The 20,392-nt window shown below is 44.9% G+C and overlaps 1 protein-coding gene across 1 annotated transcript in view; it reads left to right on the top strand.

Moving 5' to 3' along the window:
- The first annotated feature begins 399 nt into the window (after positions 1-399).
- Positions 400-20,392, top strand: part of LOC123154940 (putative fucosyltransferase-like protein) — a 29,405-nt gene continuing 9,412 nt past the window's right edge. Inside the window, exons 1-3 of the mRNA XM_044573545.1 lie at positions 400-804; positions 11,027-11,187; positions 11,672-11,913. Coding sequence (XP_044429480.1) covers positions 490-804; positions 11,027-11,187; positions 11,672-11,913 — 718 coding nt within the window. The 5' untranslated portion in view covers positions 400-489. The remainder of the gene's footprint in view (positions 805-11,026; positions 11,188-11,671; positions 11,914-20,392) is intronic.

Here is a 20,392-nt window from a genome sequence, read left to right as displayed (position 1 = left end):
CCAACGAGGCAGCGATGGAGCCGTTGAAATAATAAACGTAGCTAAACCTACTGCTACCGTGCTAGTGCTACTGCACAGTGCTACCTACAGCCCTGCATGGCTGCATCGATGTGCCTCCACTCCTGGGCGCAATGCGGCTGCGGCGCTGCGCGCCTGCGCACGGTCAAGGGGTCAAACCTGGCCAGCGGGCAGGGGCAATGCCTTTTTTTTTTTAGCAAATTAGCAAATCGGGTGGGCGTGCCTCGATGGTCCCAGTCGTGCCGGTGTGCCAACCGGGCTAGCGTGCCAGCCCATATAGCCGAGGGGCCGTGCCTGGGCCACGGTGGTCAGCACGCGTGCCGGCCCATTTGGCCAGGTATAGGTGCAGGTGCTCTAACCTCGACTACGCCTTCGGCTCATCCCCGCGCCTCTATACCTCTCTTGCTCCCTGACCTGTCCACCGTAGCCGCCGCCAGCCAACGGAAAGAGCTGTGAGGCTCACTGACGCCCATGAAGGGTTCCCACTCGCAGTCCCAGGCGGCAAGCCGTCGGCGGCGCTGTGGGTGGCTGCTCCCGCTTCTCGTTGGTGCTGCTTTTGTCGGCGAGATCGCGTTCCTCGGTCGCCTCGACATGTCGAAGAACGCTGCGGCGGTGGAGAGCTGGACCACCTCCTTCTACCGCCTCTCTTCGACCTGGGGCGCGGACGCACCTCCGGGTAGCGGGGACGACGACGACGAGTGCGAGGAGCGGCTCGAGAGGGAGGATGCCGTGCCCTACGACCGCGATTTTGAAAGGGATCCCGTACTTGTCGGCGGTGCTGCTAAGGCATGTTCCTTCCTTGCAATTTGGTATCGACGTTGACGGACTTGCCGGATCTGGTGCTTAATTCGTTCAACGCTTCATTGGGGGTAACATTAGCAGGTGTATAAGTTCCAGTGATCTCTCCCGAAAAAAATCTAGATAATCTTGCTAGACAATCGTCATATGAACTTTTGGGAACGGGCTCGTCTACCGTGCTGAAGGCACGGCAGGGAGCTACAGTGGCCACGCAGTGGGAGTCGCAGAAGGCACTGCAGGGCCCTATAGCACTATGTACTGTAGCGAATCTACTGTAGTAAATCTGTACTATAGCGGGCACCCTGTAGCACCACACTGTTCATAAGTTCCTGTAGCGCGCAGTGGAAAATCACAGAGGCACTGCAGGCTACTGTAGCTCCCCTACCGTGCCTTCAGCACGGTAGACGAGCCGGTTCCGAACTTTTGGGAGGTTAGAGTTCCTAGATCGGCATTTTAACCAACCAAATAGGAGTTATATGCGACAACAAAGTGTTGCAATTGAATTATTATTCGCAAGTACTAGTTTCTTATGGTATATTTTTTATGACATATAACTTGTATTCCATTGGCCAAGTTGCTGATCTAGAAATATGTGTGGATCTTAATAACCAGAAGGGAGGGACTAGATATTTTGACAGAAGCTTGTAGAGCTCGTGAGGGTGGAACATAGACCTAGTGCCATACTTGGTGAAACACAATGCCAGTTTGGACTTGCTATTAGAACTGTAAGTTCATAATTGTGAATTTAATGCAGTGTCTTGTAATAGTTGGAACTTCGAAAACTATCAGAAGAGAGCATGGTTAATAGTATAGCCAATAACCGGCTATTTGAAGTTGCCACGTCACCTAGAGTCAACCTAATAGCCCACTCATATAGTAGTTGGTCATACTTTTTTTTACGGAACGTGCAAGAGAATTGCGCGTCATTTCATTAAGGATGGAAGAAAGGTTTTGTAACAGCCGTCCTGCACGAGTGCAGGCAAGCACAGCAAGAGAAAAACAAAAGTCCGTCCTGCACGAGTTAGTCATACTTGTATATTATGTTATTACTATGCGGCCCACCTTTCTCTCTCGGACCAGTACGAAGCCACAACGGAATGACAAGGCCTACAAATATTGGGAGGCAGCTACGCACAACTCGGCTTGGATGGATCGGGCGACTTTGGCCAAGGCATGGCACTGGCTTAGGATAGGCACTGTTGAATTAGTAGTTGGTTGCTAACATTTGCCATTAGAGCTGCTCGACCCCCCTTCCTCCCAATTTTCCACAAAATCCCCACCAAATTTCTTCTTCCACCACCACTATGACTTTGATGCGAGCCATGATTGAAGAGTGCCCGAGGATGAAGGCGCTACATGCCTTCCTCGTGGCAAACCCATGTGATTCCGACCAGAAGTGAGATGAGTATGTCGCCCTCGCCCCTGCCCTCGCCGGCTTCCTCGACCCCAAGCGGGACTCCGCAAAGGTGTCGTCGGCCTCATCAACAACGCTCTCACATAGAGCGTTTGACACAACATCGTCATCACCAACCCAACCCATACCTTTGCTTTGGACGTCTTGCTCGCTTCCTTCGCGTCGGCTTCGTCAACATCGAACTCGACTGCGGCTACACCTGCAAGGAGCGATGTCGAGGAGGCTCTCGTGGATCTTGTCCCTGCAACTAGTGGGTTTTGCACCATAGCGCACACCACTTGTTCGACCTCGGGTTTGATCCCCATCAACATCGCCATCCAAGTCGCCGAGCTGCATCACCGATCCGCCTCTGCTCGTGGTGATCATGCCTCGAACGATCTGGTGCGTGTGGAATCGTCGCCTCCCATGAACCGGTCATTCCTCGCCCCTGGCCATGACATTGGCAAGGCTTTGCCCAAGTCTATATCGGGCTAGATTGTCCGTTGTTCGACCTCGGGTTTGATCCCCATCAACATCGCCATCCAAGTCACCTGAGCCGCCTCTGCTCGTGGCGATCGTGCCTCGAACGATCTGGTGCGTGTGGAATCGTTGTCTCCCGTGAACCGGTCATTCCTCGCCACTGGCCATGACATCAGCAAGGCTTTGCCCAAGTCTATATCAGGCTAGATCATCTGTTGCAGCGGGATGCGTGGGTCGCCCGGTTCAATGTCGAGTTCAATAGGAGCTCCACTGATTTGTTGGCAGCCATGACGGAGACGGACTCGCCGGCCTTGCTCGAGCTCGTGTCCACTTTGGAGCATCCTTGCAACACAGGCGCATGTGCCACTGTGGTGGAAATAGATGACCTCAACCTTGCAGCGTATGTCTTCGACGATTGGTCAAAACCTTGCCACTCTCTCATTGGTGCTCACATTCTCTCCTGCATTGGATATCATTGATATGGCCATGACCGAGCAACAGGACAACTCTGAGGAGAAGGGTAAATCTGTTCAGAATGGACATCTCCTCAGTGCAGCATGCCATCGCAGTTTGTGAGTTCCTTCCATTTCATGCTCGCCAGTTTTTAACCTGTGAATTGCCCTAAACTACTGCTGCATTCATTGATCCGCCCTTTACTGCAATGGGATGACAAACCTGTGTGACGAACCCATTTTTCTCTGAATGTGTCGTCACTGAAATTGCAATTCTGCCAGCAGAGTTTGCCTATTGCCGCTCCATTGGATAGGAAGCGCAGTGACCATACTGCCATGGGCTGCAACTTCCCGTACAATCTTTCTATTCTGCGCTGGTTCATCTGAAGATGTTCTCATAATTGTTTCTGAACAATTCCAACTGGCAATTGACTGGGTAATCCAGTTAGAGTGTTTGGAGTCGTGGGACTTCCATTCTTCAACAACCCTGCAACTGACTGTTTTTCATGGCTATTGCAACAAATGTAGTGCCTATTCAAGCTTCGGAATGGTGGTAACAGACAACTGTACTTTGCTATATGACCGTGGGCTGCTCCAGTCGGAGATTGCTTGGTTTTTCAGGATGGGCACTTTCCAACTTGAACTCTTGTTATGCATTCTAGGGCAGGAAATTACTGCGAAGGGTTGCTTGCATATGACATGGAATTCTGGTGGTTTGGCATCTGCTATTCTTGGAATTCTGTTTACTTCCTAATGTCTCAATTGGCACACCAAGTAAGCAGAGATACTAGTACTGCCTCCACAAATGAGAGGAACTTGTCTCAAGAAACTGATGGAAGATCTAGACCCTTGAATGGTTATATTGCCTCATTCCGGGTCTCACAAGCAGCTGCAAACCATGGTGGATCTGCTACAGAGGGACCTGAAGTCACCCCTGTTATGATTTCTCCATCACAACCAGATGACCATGCTTGTGAGAAAAACCGGAACATCTTCCTTCAGAACAAGACAGGAACAAGACAGCCTGCTTGTGACCAACTTAAAGCTCGAACCACCAATGGACCATCTTTAGGGAACAAAAAAGTTTACATGTCACCTTCTTCTGATAATGTTAAGACACCTGATCTGCTGAACCGTCAAATAGCTAGCTATGCACAGAGTCAGATTCTGATAGCTCACAAATAATGGAGATAAGGCCTGCTACCCGCACCTTTAGTCACAAGAAAGCACCAGAACCTCCAAGCAGCAGAATAAGAGCCATAGCATTCAAATCATGGTCTGCTCAGTTCACATGGTCTTCTATGTCACTCAATGCTGCAGCAAACTCTGTGTTGGTACAGTATCTGCACTGTAAAGGTCCCCAGCGTGGCTAATTGCGTGGCCTCAAATATTGGGTGGTTTGTGGTCCAATTGTATGTCCAAATCTACCTTCCCCACGGTCTGGAATGATGGTAAATTTTCCTTCAGGACCTGATGATGGGCAGGAAAGTTATATGCTTCAGATTATGGAATTCTGTTCCGAAGGAATGATCCCGTGGAATTATGCGATACCCCAGAGCTACTGCCTCACTAGTGATCATAATCGATGGGATCCTGAATTAATGCAATGGAAGATTCCATGCTTACATCCACTACTGGAGGGTTGGTTACAGTTTTGTCCTGCTGGAAAAACTTCCTTCCATGGGTACGATTATTCAGATCTTGGGAGATTGCATGGTAAACTGCAACATTGGCAATACTTTATTTCTTACGGGGTATGCACCCGCACCTTACCTTGGAGTGCTTCATTGTGACCTGCCACTTAGTGATTGGGATCAAATGCTCGGATGTTGATAGAGGCGGGGTGTCCCGATCTTTCGATGAGATGATAACTATCGATTTGGTGGAGACGACTTTGACGATCCGACTACAAACGTGCAACGACGTTGTGCCTTAGCAATCGCTAAACCAACTTCGAGAGGTTATTGACCACGCCGGAGCACGATCAACCTGACCACGAAGGTCTATTCCTGCAAGCAATCGAAGAACAAGCAAGAATATGATAAAAGCAATCTGAATATCGCGAATATGTATGAAGTATTGATAATGGTGGGGATCCGAAAAGTGGTCTTGGTCTGGTCGTTGGACACAAACGAAGCACACGAAGTTGCAATGGCTAACTTTTAACTAAACAAATCCCAAGGAAAAGCTACTAGATGGATCTACTTATATAGGAGCAAGGGGTGGCGGCCAAGGAGGTGGGAGGACGTCCCAAGGCAGCCTAAAACTAAATCTAGGTCGTACAAGGCCAATGGGCCCAAGTGGAGGTGATGTAACACCTTTGGACTTGTAGTTTGACTCGGATTCTGCTGCAGCATCAGATTGTTTCGTCCACAACTCAACGCTCCGGACGAATTTGAAGGGAATTCCAATTGGCTTGGAAATCTAGTTTCCAACAAAAAAAGAATCACCCAATTCGGAGTCCGTATGAAAAACTTGTGTGCGTTTTGAGTCAGGTATGTCTGTGCAGTCCGAATCTGAATCCAGAACGTGAGAGACTTGGACTCTATCTTCTCTTGGGCCAAAAGTGACGTGAGAGAACTTTTTGGACAGCAAATAAACATCTCTTTCTTCCTTATCTTCATATGTGGATTGTACAAATGTCCCATACACCTGCAATTAGACAAAACACAAAAGTGTGTGAAGTATTTTTGTTCTGGATAACATAAATAGATTATTGAATAGTTTGCACTAGAAATCACCTGACAAATATGCATATATGCAATATTTTTGGTCATATCCAAGGTAGTCATGTCCTCATCATCCTCCCCTTCTTGAAAATAAAGCCGTCCTCGGCGTTGCTTAATCTGAAATGTGGCTAACAAAAGAGACAAGGTGTACATGTTGTATATGTATATGTCATCCATTTTTACTTCCCTTGATTTTTGCATATATGACACATGAATAGATGAGTAACTTGCATAGTTCATCAAATCTAAAGCCAAAAAATTAGCACAAGAAGTAGAAGGCATGAAAATATTGCAACTCAGTTTGCACATATAAGTGAAGCTCTTATTCATTTCAAAAGATTGACAATGTTCATCATTAAACCATCCCAACATTGGTGAATAAACCTTACTTGCATCAAATTTACATGCTACAACATGCTTAAATAAGCAAACATGCAATAAGTCATTCAACACAGAATCATCACCAAGATTACATGTCATATCAAAATGATTAAACATTGGTTCTTTTGCATCAATAGTTAATTCAATGGGTGCACTCAAAAATGTTGGTATTTCAGTTGTTTGATCACATGGCAAAGTCAAATTATCAACGTAGTCCTCTAAAATAGGTGGTGTGATCAAAGTAGTGGGTAGCTCATCAGATGGTGCATTCAAATTGACAAGGCATTCATCATTCTCATGTAGAGATGGAAGATCAGTACCTTTGTCATTACCTCTTATGATCAACTCAGATGATGTAGCCACTCTCGGGGGCGATGTGTCACATGGTGGAGGTGATGTAGTCCTGACAACAACGGATGTGGTTGTCATAGTATGCCTAGTAGTTGAAGGAACAATCATATCAACTCTTGGAATGTGCACCGTGCGCTTGTTCTCCTCGTGGCCAAAACGTCGTTTTATTTCCTGTTCAGCTTTGCAAGCAAGATGAAACAAATGGTCCATAGGATAACACTCTTCATGAATTAGTATCTCTTGAATATCACGGTTTAATCCTCCCCAAAATCTATCCATAAAATCATCTTCACTTTCTTCTAAAGAGGAATGCAACAAGGTAGTTTGTAAATCATCATAATATTTTGTTACAGTTTCACTACCTTGTTTTAAGTGTTGCAACTTCTTAATCATGTCACGAGTATAATAAGCAGGGACGAAAGTATGTCTCATGGCAAGTTTCAAATCATCCCAAGTAGTAGGTATATAATCAGGGTGTAACCGACAATATTCACTCCACCAAACCAAAGCATAACCAGTGAAAGAACCAACCGCAACCTTAACCTTTTTATGTTCATTGAAATTATGGGAAGCAAATATATTTTTTATGTCGAACTCCCATTCAATATATAAAGCAGGTTTAAAACGGCCATTAAATGGTGGTATAGATACATTAACCTGATCACGTGCATTTGGATGTTTGTGCACCTCTCGTGACGGTTGTGGTATTTGCAAAGGTGGTGGCACGTCTCCCGCGATCGACAAAGCCCATGAATTGACTCTGGATCCTGTCATGATTAGTAGAACAAGAAACAAAATCCAAAAATAATGTTCCTATAACTACTAGGATGTGGTGGTAAAACGCTCACAGTAAAGCAAATATCAATGTCTTACAAGTTCTTACCATGCAGCAGGCGGTGATCGGCAACCAGCGGTGTCAAGTAACTTCAAATATTGAGTAAAGCGATTGCCAGGGGAGCGTACGTATACACGGTGTAGAAATATGTGGAGCTGGGTTGGCTATATATGGTAGCAAAAGATTAGCAATAATCAATTCAAAGATGCAATGTTGAATAAACGCTCAACGACGGTACTGTGCTGGTCCTAGGCTAGACCGGACTAGAGACGCGAGCCTAGAACACTAATGAGGTCACGGCGTAGCACAACTAGCATCAATGAAGGATACTAAGTAGCTCTTGACAGCAAGATATAAGTGAAGATCACAACGGCAGTGAAGATAATGATGAAAAACAACTGCCAAGCAGGATATACAACAACTCTCTCTCCACTTTCCTCTTGAAAAGTTTGAGACAATTTTCTGATAAATTCTTTCAAAGAATGCTACTAACTCAAGCTTTCCAATGCAAAAAGAATCACTCAATTCCGAGTTGATATGAGGAGTCAAAGAATTCTAAAACTGGCCTGAAAAATTGGAACAAGTTGTGTTCACGAACTTCGGAGGGCAAAAAGACCTATTTAGAAGCCGATTTTGAGGTGTCGAATATTGAACTAGCTTCTGCAACTATTTAGATGCGGCTCGTCGCTATCTTCAATTTGAGTACTCACGGAGCCAAAACTGACTTCGTATGAGGAAGATACACCTGTTTTACTGAACAGTGCGCAAAACAGATTCCAATCCGAATTCAGGTACGAGATTGATTCTAGATAGATCCAATTTTTTTTCTTCTCTTTTTTTTTTCTCATGCCTTTTTTTTCTTTTTCTTCTCCCTCTTTTTCTTTTTTTTTCTTTCCTTTTTTCTCTCTTTTTTTTTCTTTATCTTCTTTTTCTCCCTCTTTCCAAGACAAACTAGATAAGATGCAGATTCGATCAGGCGAAGATGTGAGTGACCTCAACTATGATTATGACAATAAATAGTGCGTAGCACATGGTGGAAATTGGTGGATGGGATGGTGGACAGCGGATGGGATAATGATGCAGCGGCTGCGTGACTAATGTGAACAGAACTCGAAACTCTAAAGGAACTAGACACTAAGACCAGCAACTCGACACGGCGATGCAACCGATAATTCAATAATGCAAACAATGAAAAGAAAATTGCAAAGGCTCAGTCTGGCTAGGACAAAGGATGAATAGATCTAACTTTTGTTTTGTGGCTTTTTCTTGGACAATAGGTAAGAAAATAAATCTAATCTAGAAAAAACTAGAAATTCTCACCAAGCAACTTGAAAACTGATACCACTTGATAGAGGCGGGGTGTCCCGATCTTTCGATGAGATGATAACCATCGATTTGGTGGAGACGACTTTGACGATCCGACTACAAACGTGCAACGACGTTGTGCCTTAGCAATCGCTAAACCAACTCCGAGAGGTTATTGACCACGCCGGAGCACGATCAACCTGACCACGAAGGTCTATTCCTGCAAGCAATCGAAGAACAAGCAAGAATATGATAAAAGCAATCTGAATATCGCGAATATGTATGAAGTATTGATAATGGTGGGGATCCGAAAAGTGGTCTTGGTCTGGTCGTTGGACACAAACGAAGCACACGAAGTTGCAATGGCTAACTTTTAACTAAACAAATCCCAAGGAAAAGCTACTAGATGGATCTACTTATATAGGAGCAAGGGGTGGCGGCCAAGGAGGTGGGAGGACGTCCCAAGGCAGCCTAAAACTAAATCTAGGTCGTACAAGGCCAATGGGCCCAAGTGGAGGTGATGTAACACCTTTGGACTTGTAGTTTGACTCGGATTCTGCTGCAGCATCAGATTGTTTCGTCCACAACTCAACGCTCCGGACGAATTTGAAGGTGATTCCAATTGGGTTGGAAAGTGCACGAAATCTAGTTTCCAACAAAAAAAGAATCACCTAATTCGGAGTCCGTATGAAAAACTTGTGTGCGTTTTGAGTCAGGTATGTCTGTGCAGTCCGAATCTGAATCCAGAACGTGAGACTTGGACTCTATCTTCTCTTGGGCCAAAAGTGACGTGAGAGAACTTTTTGGACAGCAAATAAACATCTCTTTCTTCCTTATCTTCATATGTGGATTGTACAAATGTCCCATACACCTGCAATTAGACAAAACACAAAAGTGTGTGAAGTATTTTTGTTCTGGATAACATAAATAGATTATTGAATAGTTTGCACTAGAAATCACCTGACAAATATGCATATATGCAATATTTTTGGTCATATCCAAGGTAGTCATGTCCTCATCAGATGTTCATTCAATCTATGTGCTGCACTTGCCCTCGAACCCTGGTGGCCTTACTCGACATCGGTTTGGGATCAAGCCAAAATTCATGGAATTTGCTCGGTGGGTGCGAGGAGGGCAGATGTTTGTGGCGCTGACGTTCTGCTGTGACCACTCCTTCGACGGTTTGACCACGCGCTCTCCTTCGATCAAGTCCGTGCCAACCAAGACTGCTATCTCAATGCATTTTTCGACCTAGTCCCCGTCGACCACGACGACTAAATTGACCTCGTACAAGGAATTACAAATACCATGAGATTTTTGCTTGAAGGCAAGCCGAATTTTATGGAGGGGTAATTGTGAGCCACCTGGGTCTTGCCGGCTTTGAACAATTACCCGGCCCAGCTCAAAGCCACGAAGGAAGGACAACGTTTACAAATATTGGGATGCAGCTACACACAACCTGGCTTGGACGGATTGGGCGGCTTCGGCCGAGGCATGGCGTTGGCTTAGGATAGGCATTGTTCATCTTCTTTCTCTGATCTCCACCTTCCTCTCAAATTCTCCTCTGTAATTCCAGAGTTGCAACCAAATTCATGTCAATCAAGTGAATTAGTAGTTTGGTTGCTAACATACAGGACAATGGGGAAAAAATGCAGCTTGCGGAATTCTGAGTGGGTCATGTCATGTCCGTATCACTAGTTCGCTACATGCACGTAATATTTAGGGATGCGATTTTGCTGACCTCCGATCCATCTCACTTAACTGGTCGTTCACTTTATGCACATGGTTCTTGATTGGTTATGAAGCAACTAATACTCTGGTAGGCCCATTAATTAGCCTGACCCAATTCACTTGCATGCCTAATTTGTAGTTGTACTGCAAAATTTGGAAATTGTGTAACACGACTTGGTAATTGTCATTGGCATCATTTATCATAGTATTGAAGAAGCTCCTGGGAATCAGGATTGTTCACATGTTGCTAATAGATTCGAACGCACATGGTGCCATGCTGATGCAATCATATAAACAAGCGGGGGTAGTGCACTAGTGTGTTAATCAAGGAACACTTTCTTAGTACAAAGTGCTAGTATATTAAATGTTCCCCTTTAGAATGCTTTGGGCGTACTTTGTTCATTACAATGCTTTGGGCGTTTTATTGTTTGTACCATTGTCCACATGACCATATTTGATGCATCATATCTATGGCATTAATGTTCCTCTCCCTTTTTTCTTTTGCTTTATTTGCTGTTTCCACCTATATGCTCATGCATTTCCCCCCTCTCAGGATTGGAATAGATGTTCTGTAGGATGTGAATTCGGGTTTCCAGCTAGTAAGACACCTGATGCTACTTTCGGAATCGCTCCAGATCCTTCCGTAGAGAGTATCCTCAGATCAATGGAATCGTCTCAATATTATTCCGAGAACAATATTAATGCGGCTCGAGGGTGGGTAAGATGTTTCCAGTTACTTTGTTTGCCTGCTGGAAATGACATGTCAAAAATTATGTACTGTGCTCTCTGCTCAGAGTAAATAATAGTGTTGATGAACCAGAAACTCATGATTGTCATATGCTTCCATATATACAACATAATCCGTCACTCCTTCCCTGGCTCCTAGCTCCTTATGATATCCATATTAAGTGCATTATTTACTGCGCTAATTTGTTTGTAGGTTCCATTGTTGTTTAAACTTTCAAAATAGCATAAGAAAGTATGGTGGTAACTATTTGGCTATTGGATCAGTTATCACTTCAAAGGAAATCTAAAAATGAACACTGCTTTTGTCTTATATTATACTCACTCATTACCATATTATTTTCATGTATGTCCAGCTGTTGAACCATCCATTGTCTGTGGTCCTTGTAGGCTTTGTTCGTTCTGATAATTATAATTCTAATATATTGGGTGATTCTAATCCTTTCTATCACAGAAGAGGGTACCAAATTGTGATGACAACCAGCCTTTCCTCAGATGTGCCGGTTGGCTACTTTTCATGGGCTGAATATGATATCATGGCACCTGTGCCTCCAAAGACTGAAGAAGCCCTAGCTGCAGCCTTTATTTCCAACTGCGGTGCACGCAACTTTCGTTTGCAAGCCCTTGAGATGCTTGAAAGCTTAGATGTAAAAATTGATTCCTATGGTAGCTGTCATCGTAATCGTGATGGCAAAGGTACACTTTTCTCTCAGTACTTTGCTAGACATATACTTATATTATTAAATATTATAGCTTATAAGCAAATGCTAGATATGCTCTGTTATGCTTAGAAGACTATCTAGTGACCAGCTTCTGCAAATTTGGTATGATGGTATTAGTTGCAATGCAGGTGATAATAATACTGGATACCGAATATAGCAGTTGTGATGCTGTCAGTGTGAATTTTGAATTGAGATGAATTACTTATCGAATCTTACTTTGTATGGCATGACGAAGACAGATAGGACAAACACATTCACAGAGAGGAGAGTTTTGCAACGCGTAATCTCTGCGTCTTTTCTGTTTTCCCTTTGTTCGGAGATAACCAGCTTACCGGACTTGTACCAAGGTAGAGGATGACTCCATTTCTACTCTTCCTGTCATCTACGTCACCCCAAGCTGCTGTCACTACAATCGAGCAGTTTCTTCACTTCTCCCACAGAAACAGCCCAGCTTTAGTGTTCCCTTCACGCATGATGAGGACCGAACCTCGTGGCAAGATCTGATCTGTTGCGGCCCGACCTTTAACGACACACCACCTTCAGTAGCAGCAACCTCTCGCCTGCGCATGCGATGTACACGAGTAGAGGGTTTGAACCTTGCGCTCCATCACGAGAGAACCAATCTCGACGAAGGAACTCACACGCAAAACAATTTCCTCGCAGAGAAATCGCAACACAAAGGTTTTCTAAAGCTTCCTCCAAAACTTAGGGATTTTAGACAGCTTCCCCCAAAACTTGATACGGGTATTTACCCGAAAAACACATCGTGTTTATTCATAAAATATATCCTCCGTTTGCACCCCTTTGTCAACGACTGCCGCAGATGCCTGCAACCCCTTGTCAATGATCGGTGTATTCATCATGACCTGTGTACTATGAATGTTTGCGCTAGGGTATTGCCGCATCATCCTCCCTTTCTTGAAAAGAAAACGTCCGCGTTTTCAAGTTGTCTTTCAAAGCTTTTTCCTTGCATACTGTCGGCACCATATTTGAGCAAATCAATTTCTCTTCCATTGGCTTTGTGTCCTTTGCTTCCCGTCGTGAACACAAGTATATGTATTCATCCTTCTGGCATGTGTTGCATTGCGGTCGTACTGCCATGGTCGTCCAAGCAATAAATCGCAAACTTCCAGTGGCAAAACGTTGCACTCCACCTCATCAATATATTGTCCAACTGAAAATGACACACGCACCTTATGTGTAATTTTGAGCTGTCCACAACTGTTCAACCGCTCCAAATGACGTGGTTCGTCGCATCGCCACGTGGATAAACCAAGCTTTGCAACCAATGCCCTGCTAATGCCATTTGTGCAGCTACCTCCATCGATAATCAATTTGCAGGAAATTCCCTTGATATCGCACTGAGTTTGAAACAAACTCGCTGTCCTTTGTCCACCTTATTATTACTATACTGTACCCTCTTGATTTGTATGTTCAGCTCAGTGAGTCGTATTGCCTCTCCCTCCTTTATTTTAATGGCCGCATGTGCTTCCTGAACCTTGCCCGTAGCAGGTACTATTTTTTTTATTCTCATCTCTATTAATCACCATTGCCCCTGACTTGTTGAGCTCCTCATGTGAAGAAATATTTTTAACTACAACAAGATCACTCTCAGCCCCTTTCTTTTCTGGTAATATTTCAGCTTTGTTTTTCTTTGCATCAATTGTAGCGTGTGCATGGTCTCGCCTCTTGCGGTCTACCAAATATTTTTCGGAAGTGTAGGATTCAAAAGAAACCCACTGCCCCTTATGAAGAAACTGAATTTTCCTCCAAGAAAAACTGCAAGATTTGTCGCTCCGTAGCTCCCTCTTTTTTGTCCATGGTTGACCCAAAATCATAGAACATACGTACATATGGTGAGGAAACACATCACAAACAACCAAGTCGGTAAATCCACATAATTTGAAGCGCACCTCCTCTTGATATTTGATAGTTAGGAATTGGCCCTGCCACGGGAGCTTATATGGACCCCTCAAAAACAAAAAGAGAGCTTATATGGGTCAGGATGTTCTATCACTGATAACTTCAACACATCCACCATGGTTTGACTCGCCAAATTTATTTTTGAAGAACGATCCATCATTGTAGTACAAGTAATTCTTCCCACTTGCACCCTTCTGTAGATCTGAAACCAAGAAAGTGCAGTTGCCGGATCCTTCTCACTTCATGACATCTCACCTTCAAAGTAATACTCCGTCCTCATTGCAATTTTAGAATCTGTACCAACAAATTATTGGGGAAATGTGCACCGTAATAAACCTAGTATTCTGCTACCAGTTGATGAGATTTTTAGACAGCTTCCTCTCAAAACTCGATACGGGTATTTTACCCTAAAAACACATTGTCTTTATTCATAAAATATATCCTCCGTTTACACCCCTTTGTCAACGACTGCCGCAGATGCCTGCAACCCCTTGTCAATGATCGGTGTATTCATCATGACCTGTGTACTATGCATGTTTGCGCTAGGGTATGCCGCATCAACGCAGGATATGCTTCACGGCCGCCGAGTGATCTGTTGCAGGTTTGTCCATGTATCGGCTAACCTCTGAAGTTTCCGACAGCAAACATACTGGGTCAGATTTCTCAATATTCAGAATATAGAGCTTCTTGGGTGATCTCCTGACTTCTGCAAGGACCTTGCACTCCTTACCCAACATAATCATCAGTCCTTGATCAAACAGCGTACTTGCAACCAAACTCATCCAACTGCCCAAGACTGTTTATATTGCTCTTCAGCTAAAGTTCAGTTAACAGTTGGTATTCACCATTGTGTGCAAGAAAGAGAGCTGGACCACATCCCTCGACGCCCACAACTAATCCATCTCGAATCAAACTGAACTTTTAATCTTTTGGTCCAGCTTGACGTACTTCTCCACACAGCTTGTTATGTGGTTGCTTGCTCCAGTATCAAGATACCAAGACTTGTTTCGTGACCCTGTCATTTTGGGTGTGACCTTTTCTTTGTGCAGTATCACCTGGTCACCTGTGACTTCAGTGTTCTCAACCAGTTCACACACCTCGGTTATGAGCAGCGCAACATCTTCATCAGTTTGGGTGTTGACTTTTTCTTTGTGCAGCATCACCTTGTCACATGTGGCTTCAGTGTTCTTAACCAGCTCACACACCTCGGTCATGAGCAGTGCAACATCTTCATCGGTTTGCTTCTGTGTCAGGTTTGCACGCTCCTGCTTTGGCTCTGCACAGTCGGAGGCAAAATGTCCATGCTCATCTTAGTTAAACACTTTACCTTCGAAATATCGAACTTCCTATGTTTCTTTTGCTTCCCTTTTCCGCTGTTCTCATGTGGTTGCTTGTTCCAGTATAAAGATACAAGGACTTGTTTGGTGACCCTGTTAGTTTGGATGTGACTTTTTCTTCGTGCTGCATCACCTTGTCACCCGTGAATTAAGTATTCTCAGCTACCTCACATACCTTGGTCATGAGCGGTGCTGCATCTGCATCTTAATCGGTTTGCTTCTGTGTCAGGTCGCTCACTACCGTTTCTGCTTGGATAGTTAGAGGTGAAATGTCCATGCTCATCGTAGTTAAAACACTCCACCTTTGAAATGACGAACTTCCTATGTTTCTTCCATTGTTCTTAAGACCGTAAGCCAAGGCAAGGAGCCTAAGCCCCACATTACCTTTGAAGTGTGTAAGTCGAGGCAAGGTTACTCCTTAGACATAGAAGGAACAGGGCAATCAAGTAGTTTAGCAGCAGTTTAGCACGTACTATGCACTTCCTTGTATTGCAAGGAAGGCCACGACCTATGCACTTCCCAGCGGCCCAAAAGCCCATCTAGTAGCTATATACTCCCGTGACCTAATTCCACTATCCTCACTCCCCCTCCCATTTCTAGATAATATCTAGAATGTTGAATCTTAACTAATGTTTTTAGAGTGTTTTAGCTATCAGTAGAAGTTGATATCTGAAGGCTTCCCAAAGCCCTATAAATAAAGGTCCTCACCTCTAGTTTGTAACCAGACTGTGTACCCCACTATCTATAATAGAACCTGGTGTTCTTATCTAAGATCTTGGATTAGATCTTGTGCTCTAGGAGTTTTGATTGAACTGCTGCTGCCACATTGGCCTGTTTCCGCCTAGCTATATCTAGCACATCATGTTTTCCTTCAACACATGTGATGTACACTTTGTAGCAGCAAGGTGGAGTTTCTCCTCCACAACCTTGTTTTGTTTCAGGTGGTACCAGACCCCTGTTGATCCGTAGTAGTTCTTGATGTCCTCTTTGAGAGAGCTGTAGCAAGCGATAGAGCAATTGGAGGAGAGTATGGATGCTGCAGAACAAAAAATTGAAACGCTGCGTAAAGATCGTAATTCAAGATTCGATCAACTAGTTCAGATGATAAGAAAGGGTGCCCCTCTGTTGCCAATGATGAAAATTCATAGATGGTGGACGAAGATGTTCAACAGGAAATAAAGGGAGGTAGTCTTCAAGCAAGACTACCACAACAACGTGCATTGTTTTTAAGGTGTTCGTAAGGCGTTGCCTAGGCGACGCTTAGGCGTCAGGGCGCCCTGCAAGCCCAAGGCGTCCACTTTTCCTTAGGTACCTACGTAAGGTGTCCGCCTTAAGCTTTAAGGCGTCTGAAGCGTCTGCATAGACGTCCAGGTTGGCCCCCTAGTCTATATTGGACGCCTTGAGCTTGCCAGGCAGGCATGGGAGCAGTTTTAGGCGGGAAACAGAGTCTTGGCAGGAAACAGAGATGTTGTTGGCGCCAACAGGTAAGAGAGGGGAGATAGAGAGAGAAACAACCCCCAATCCACATGCACCTCCTCCTCTCCAGTGGCTCTCACTCACATCCCTCAAATCTCTTTTAGTGGCTAGTAGAACTAAGTTTTTCTTGTCACTCTTCATGGAGTCACTCAATTTTGGATTGTGGCACTCACTCTCTTTTTGGCGGTTCACTCTCTCACTAGTCTCTCCACGATGGCTCGATGCTTGCTTGTCGGCGATCACTTGACTTGGCGACATGGGTCGAAGCACGTACTCCTTGCCCTTCATCTTGAAGCTATAGTGATTGGTTCGCCCGTTGTGGATGACACCGTGTTCGAATTGCTAAGGTCGTTCTAGGAGGAGATGACACACAGACATAGGAACCACATCACACTCCAAGGTGTCTTCGTATGAATCTTGAAGGATACTTGAACGGTGTGCTCCACTTGAATGGTACAAGAGTCACTTAGCCATTGGACCTTGTAGGGGCGAGGGTGCTTCTTCTTCACCAATTGTAGCTTGGAGCATAATTCTTCACTTGCCAAATTGTGGCAATTTCCGCCGTCGATGATCACCTTGACAGAACGTCCTTGGATGCCCGCATTGGTGTGGAAGATAGGGCAACATTGGTCTTCATCTTATTGTTGTTGAAGTGTCAAGATCTTGGAGCAACAAGAGCGGGGGGCTCGGATCGTTGTCGCAAAAGATTTGCGCATCTTCATCTTCATTCACTTGGCGATGCATGGCCACGTGCTCTAGTGCTTCCATGTCCTCTTCGCTCATGGAGTCATAGGTGCCGTCATCATTGGCAATCATGGTGCACCGTGTGGGGCACTCGAATATCTTGTGGCCATGGCCCTTGCAAGTGAAACATTGAATTGAACTTGCCTTGGCGGTAGCATCCGTTGGAGTAGTTGACGAGGAAGCTCTTGGCTTGTAGGTTCTTGAAAGTGGACGACTCGAAGATGTTGTAGCTTGCTTAGAACTTGATTTGTCACTGGTGTGGGGTGAAGCTCGTGTAGTAGTTGTAGGTGCCGTAGTTGTGGAAGCTTGGGAATAGGAGCCGTAGGTCTTGGAAGAGTACTTGGCGTACTTGAAGTGATCTTGCACTTATCGCTCCGCCTTGGTCGCTTGGTACACTAGTTCAAGGAGATTGGAGTAAGGTTGGAAATAGGCAATCTTCTTGATTGGGTGGTTGAGGCCATTCAAGAAGCGTGCCATAGTTTGCTCGTCATCTTCCTTGACGTTGGCTCGTATCATGGCAATCTCCCATCTCTTGGTAGTATTCTTCCACCGACTTTGTGCCTTGCTTTACGAGTTGCAACGAGCTCTCATGATATCCTTCATTTGGTTCCAAGTCGTGATGGGTGGATCGCCTTTCTCCCTTCGTCGCTCGATCGCTTGCTCCCACCAAATGAGGATAGTCAACTCGAGGGAGGCCATGGTGATTTTCTTCTCCTCTTCATAATTGTGTAGCCGGAATATCTTGTCGACCTTCATTGCCCATGAGAGGTATTTCTCGGGATCGATGCTCCCGGAAAACTTTGGCATGGTGAATTTGAGCTTGTCGTAGCGTTGTTCATCATAGTGACGATGATGATGTCGCTCATGTCTTGGAGGTGGGTCTTCAACCTCTTGTTCCTTGTGATTGGCTTGACGTTGAGGGTGAGTGATTCTTGCCTGGTTCCTCCTTTCTTGGCGCTCCTCAAGACGAGTGGCTTCATCTTGTTGCTCTTGACAGAGCTCTTCTTGTTCACGTACTCGGTTGCGCTCATTGACGGCGCGAGTGGCTTCTTGGAGAGCACGTTGTGCTTCAAGCGCTTGTTCCTCACAGTGTTGTTGTTCTTGCCGTAGTGCGTCACCGTCTTGGTCGCCTTGGCGTCGGCGTTGTCGAGCTTGCCCTTGGTCCATGGCATCTTGTTCTTGGCGACGATGTCGTCCGCGCTCTCGAAGACGGTCTTGCAACCCCTTGCCATGGAATGGATTTTATGAAGCTTGATGATCATCTCGATGATGAGAACGATGTTGTGGAGGACTTGCATCGGAAGAGGTGTCCGAAGAGTGGTGACTCGAGTGGCGCCGTCTTGATGAAGAAGATGTGGAAGAAGTGCGGTTGGCCATTAAGGCACGAAATTCTTCCATTTGAGTGGATAGCTTGGCGTCAAGGTAGTCCCGGGTCCTTGCTTTTGAGTGGCGTAAGTCGGTGGCGAGTTGCTCGATGCGTTCGCCCAAAGCTTCACTTTCTTGATGTAGTGCTCGTTGAACGCCGAAGAGATGACCTTTGGTGACGTAGTCATTCGTGTCATCTTGCTCCTCGAATAGTGGGTTCGATGTACTTGGCCTATCCGTCATGGTCAAGTAGAGGTGAGTAGGAAATGAGGGAACAATACCAAAGTTACCTTTCCCAAAGATTGAGGATGTATTGAGTATAACTCAATGTAGTGCTATAATAGTAGAATTGGTATCGGGTTTGTTTCTCACACCTACAAAAGTAAAGGCTTGTTGAGGAGCTTGGTTAGGAGGCACAAAATTCAAGCAAGTGTTAGTCAAGATATTGATAATGTTGGAGATTCACAAATTTTGCAAGTAAAACAAATAGATTAAAACCGAGGATGTCACTTGGAAGTTGGAACACACACACGAAAGATAAGTGGAATCCGCGCAATCAAGGAATGAGCACAAAATGCGATGTCACCAGAAATGCTCGTGTTGCACGGATACTAGAGATGATAACTCGATTGCTCAATGGGCTAGATACGCTATCCACCAACCTATTAGAGTAACGTGCCGTCTTCAATCCCAAATATGCTATGTGTATATGATCCAATATGATGTAATTATGCAAAATGGCTCAATGTTGTTGCTTACAAGCTCTTTGTTTCTCTTCTTTTGCTTAAAAGCCTTTTCCGTTTTTTTGTATATACTATGCCAAAATGCTTGATGCTCGAGCCAATATATGAGACAAGTATGTAAGATATGCACGGGAGACACTTACGTCACAATGATGGTAGCAAGATGATTGCACGCTAAAAGTAGCTATGCGGCGTAAGCGTATCACTAAGGTGCACAAAAGAGCGTGGCCAGGCAATTCTCAACTCGCTAGTCTCGACAGGGAAGGAACACAAAATGGCTTGGGGCTATCAATGCGATAGCAAGGAATGTACAAAGATGTTGAGGTTATTGTCCTTGCTTACGGTTGGTATGAAGGTGAAGAGGTTGTTGTCGATGTCGAGTCCGCGGCGATGATGAATGGCGGTGATGTTGATGTCGAACCGTCCCTAATTAGCCAAAACACCTTAGGAAACGAAAATCGCATGGGCACGGGGTTGAGGATAAGTGAGGCCCGTGTGCACGGGGTTGTCAGGGGCCCATGCGCACGGGATGTTCCGCTAGCACAAGAACACACCCAAATTGGTGGTAAAAGAAAATTTTCGAAGAAAATTTGATGGTGGAAGAGGTTGAGGATGGAGGGGAGGGTCTGATCCACTTGCCAAACCACAAATTCATGGACCAAATCAACAAAATCTCACAAGATCTAACAAATTGCAAATTTTTTGGTAGGGCTATTTGTGGGGATTTAAGAATTGGGACAAAAATCAACAAAATTATGCTAGAAAAGTGGGGGTAGGTACTCCAAGATGTGAATCAACCTTGCTCTGATCCAAGATGATGTAGGGTGGAACCCTAGTTCATGATCTTTTCACATTTGGAGGGGAA

This window comes from Triticum aestivum, chromosome 7A, assembly GCF_018294505.1.
Source record: "Triticum aestivum cultivar Chinese Spring chromosome 7A, IWGSC CS RefSeq v2.1, whole genome shotgun sequence".
Taxonomy (NCBI): Eukaryota; Viridiplantae; Streptophyta; class Magnoliopsida; order Poales; family Poaceae; genus Triticum; species Triticum aestivum.
This window is presented reverse-complemented; position numbering and strand designations above follow the sequence as displayed.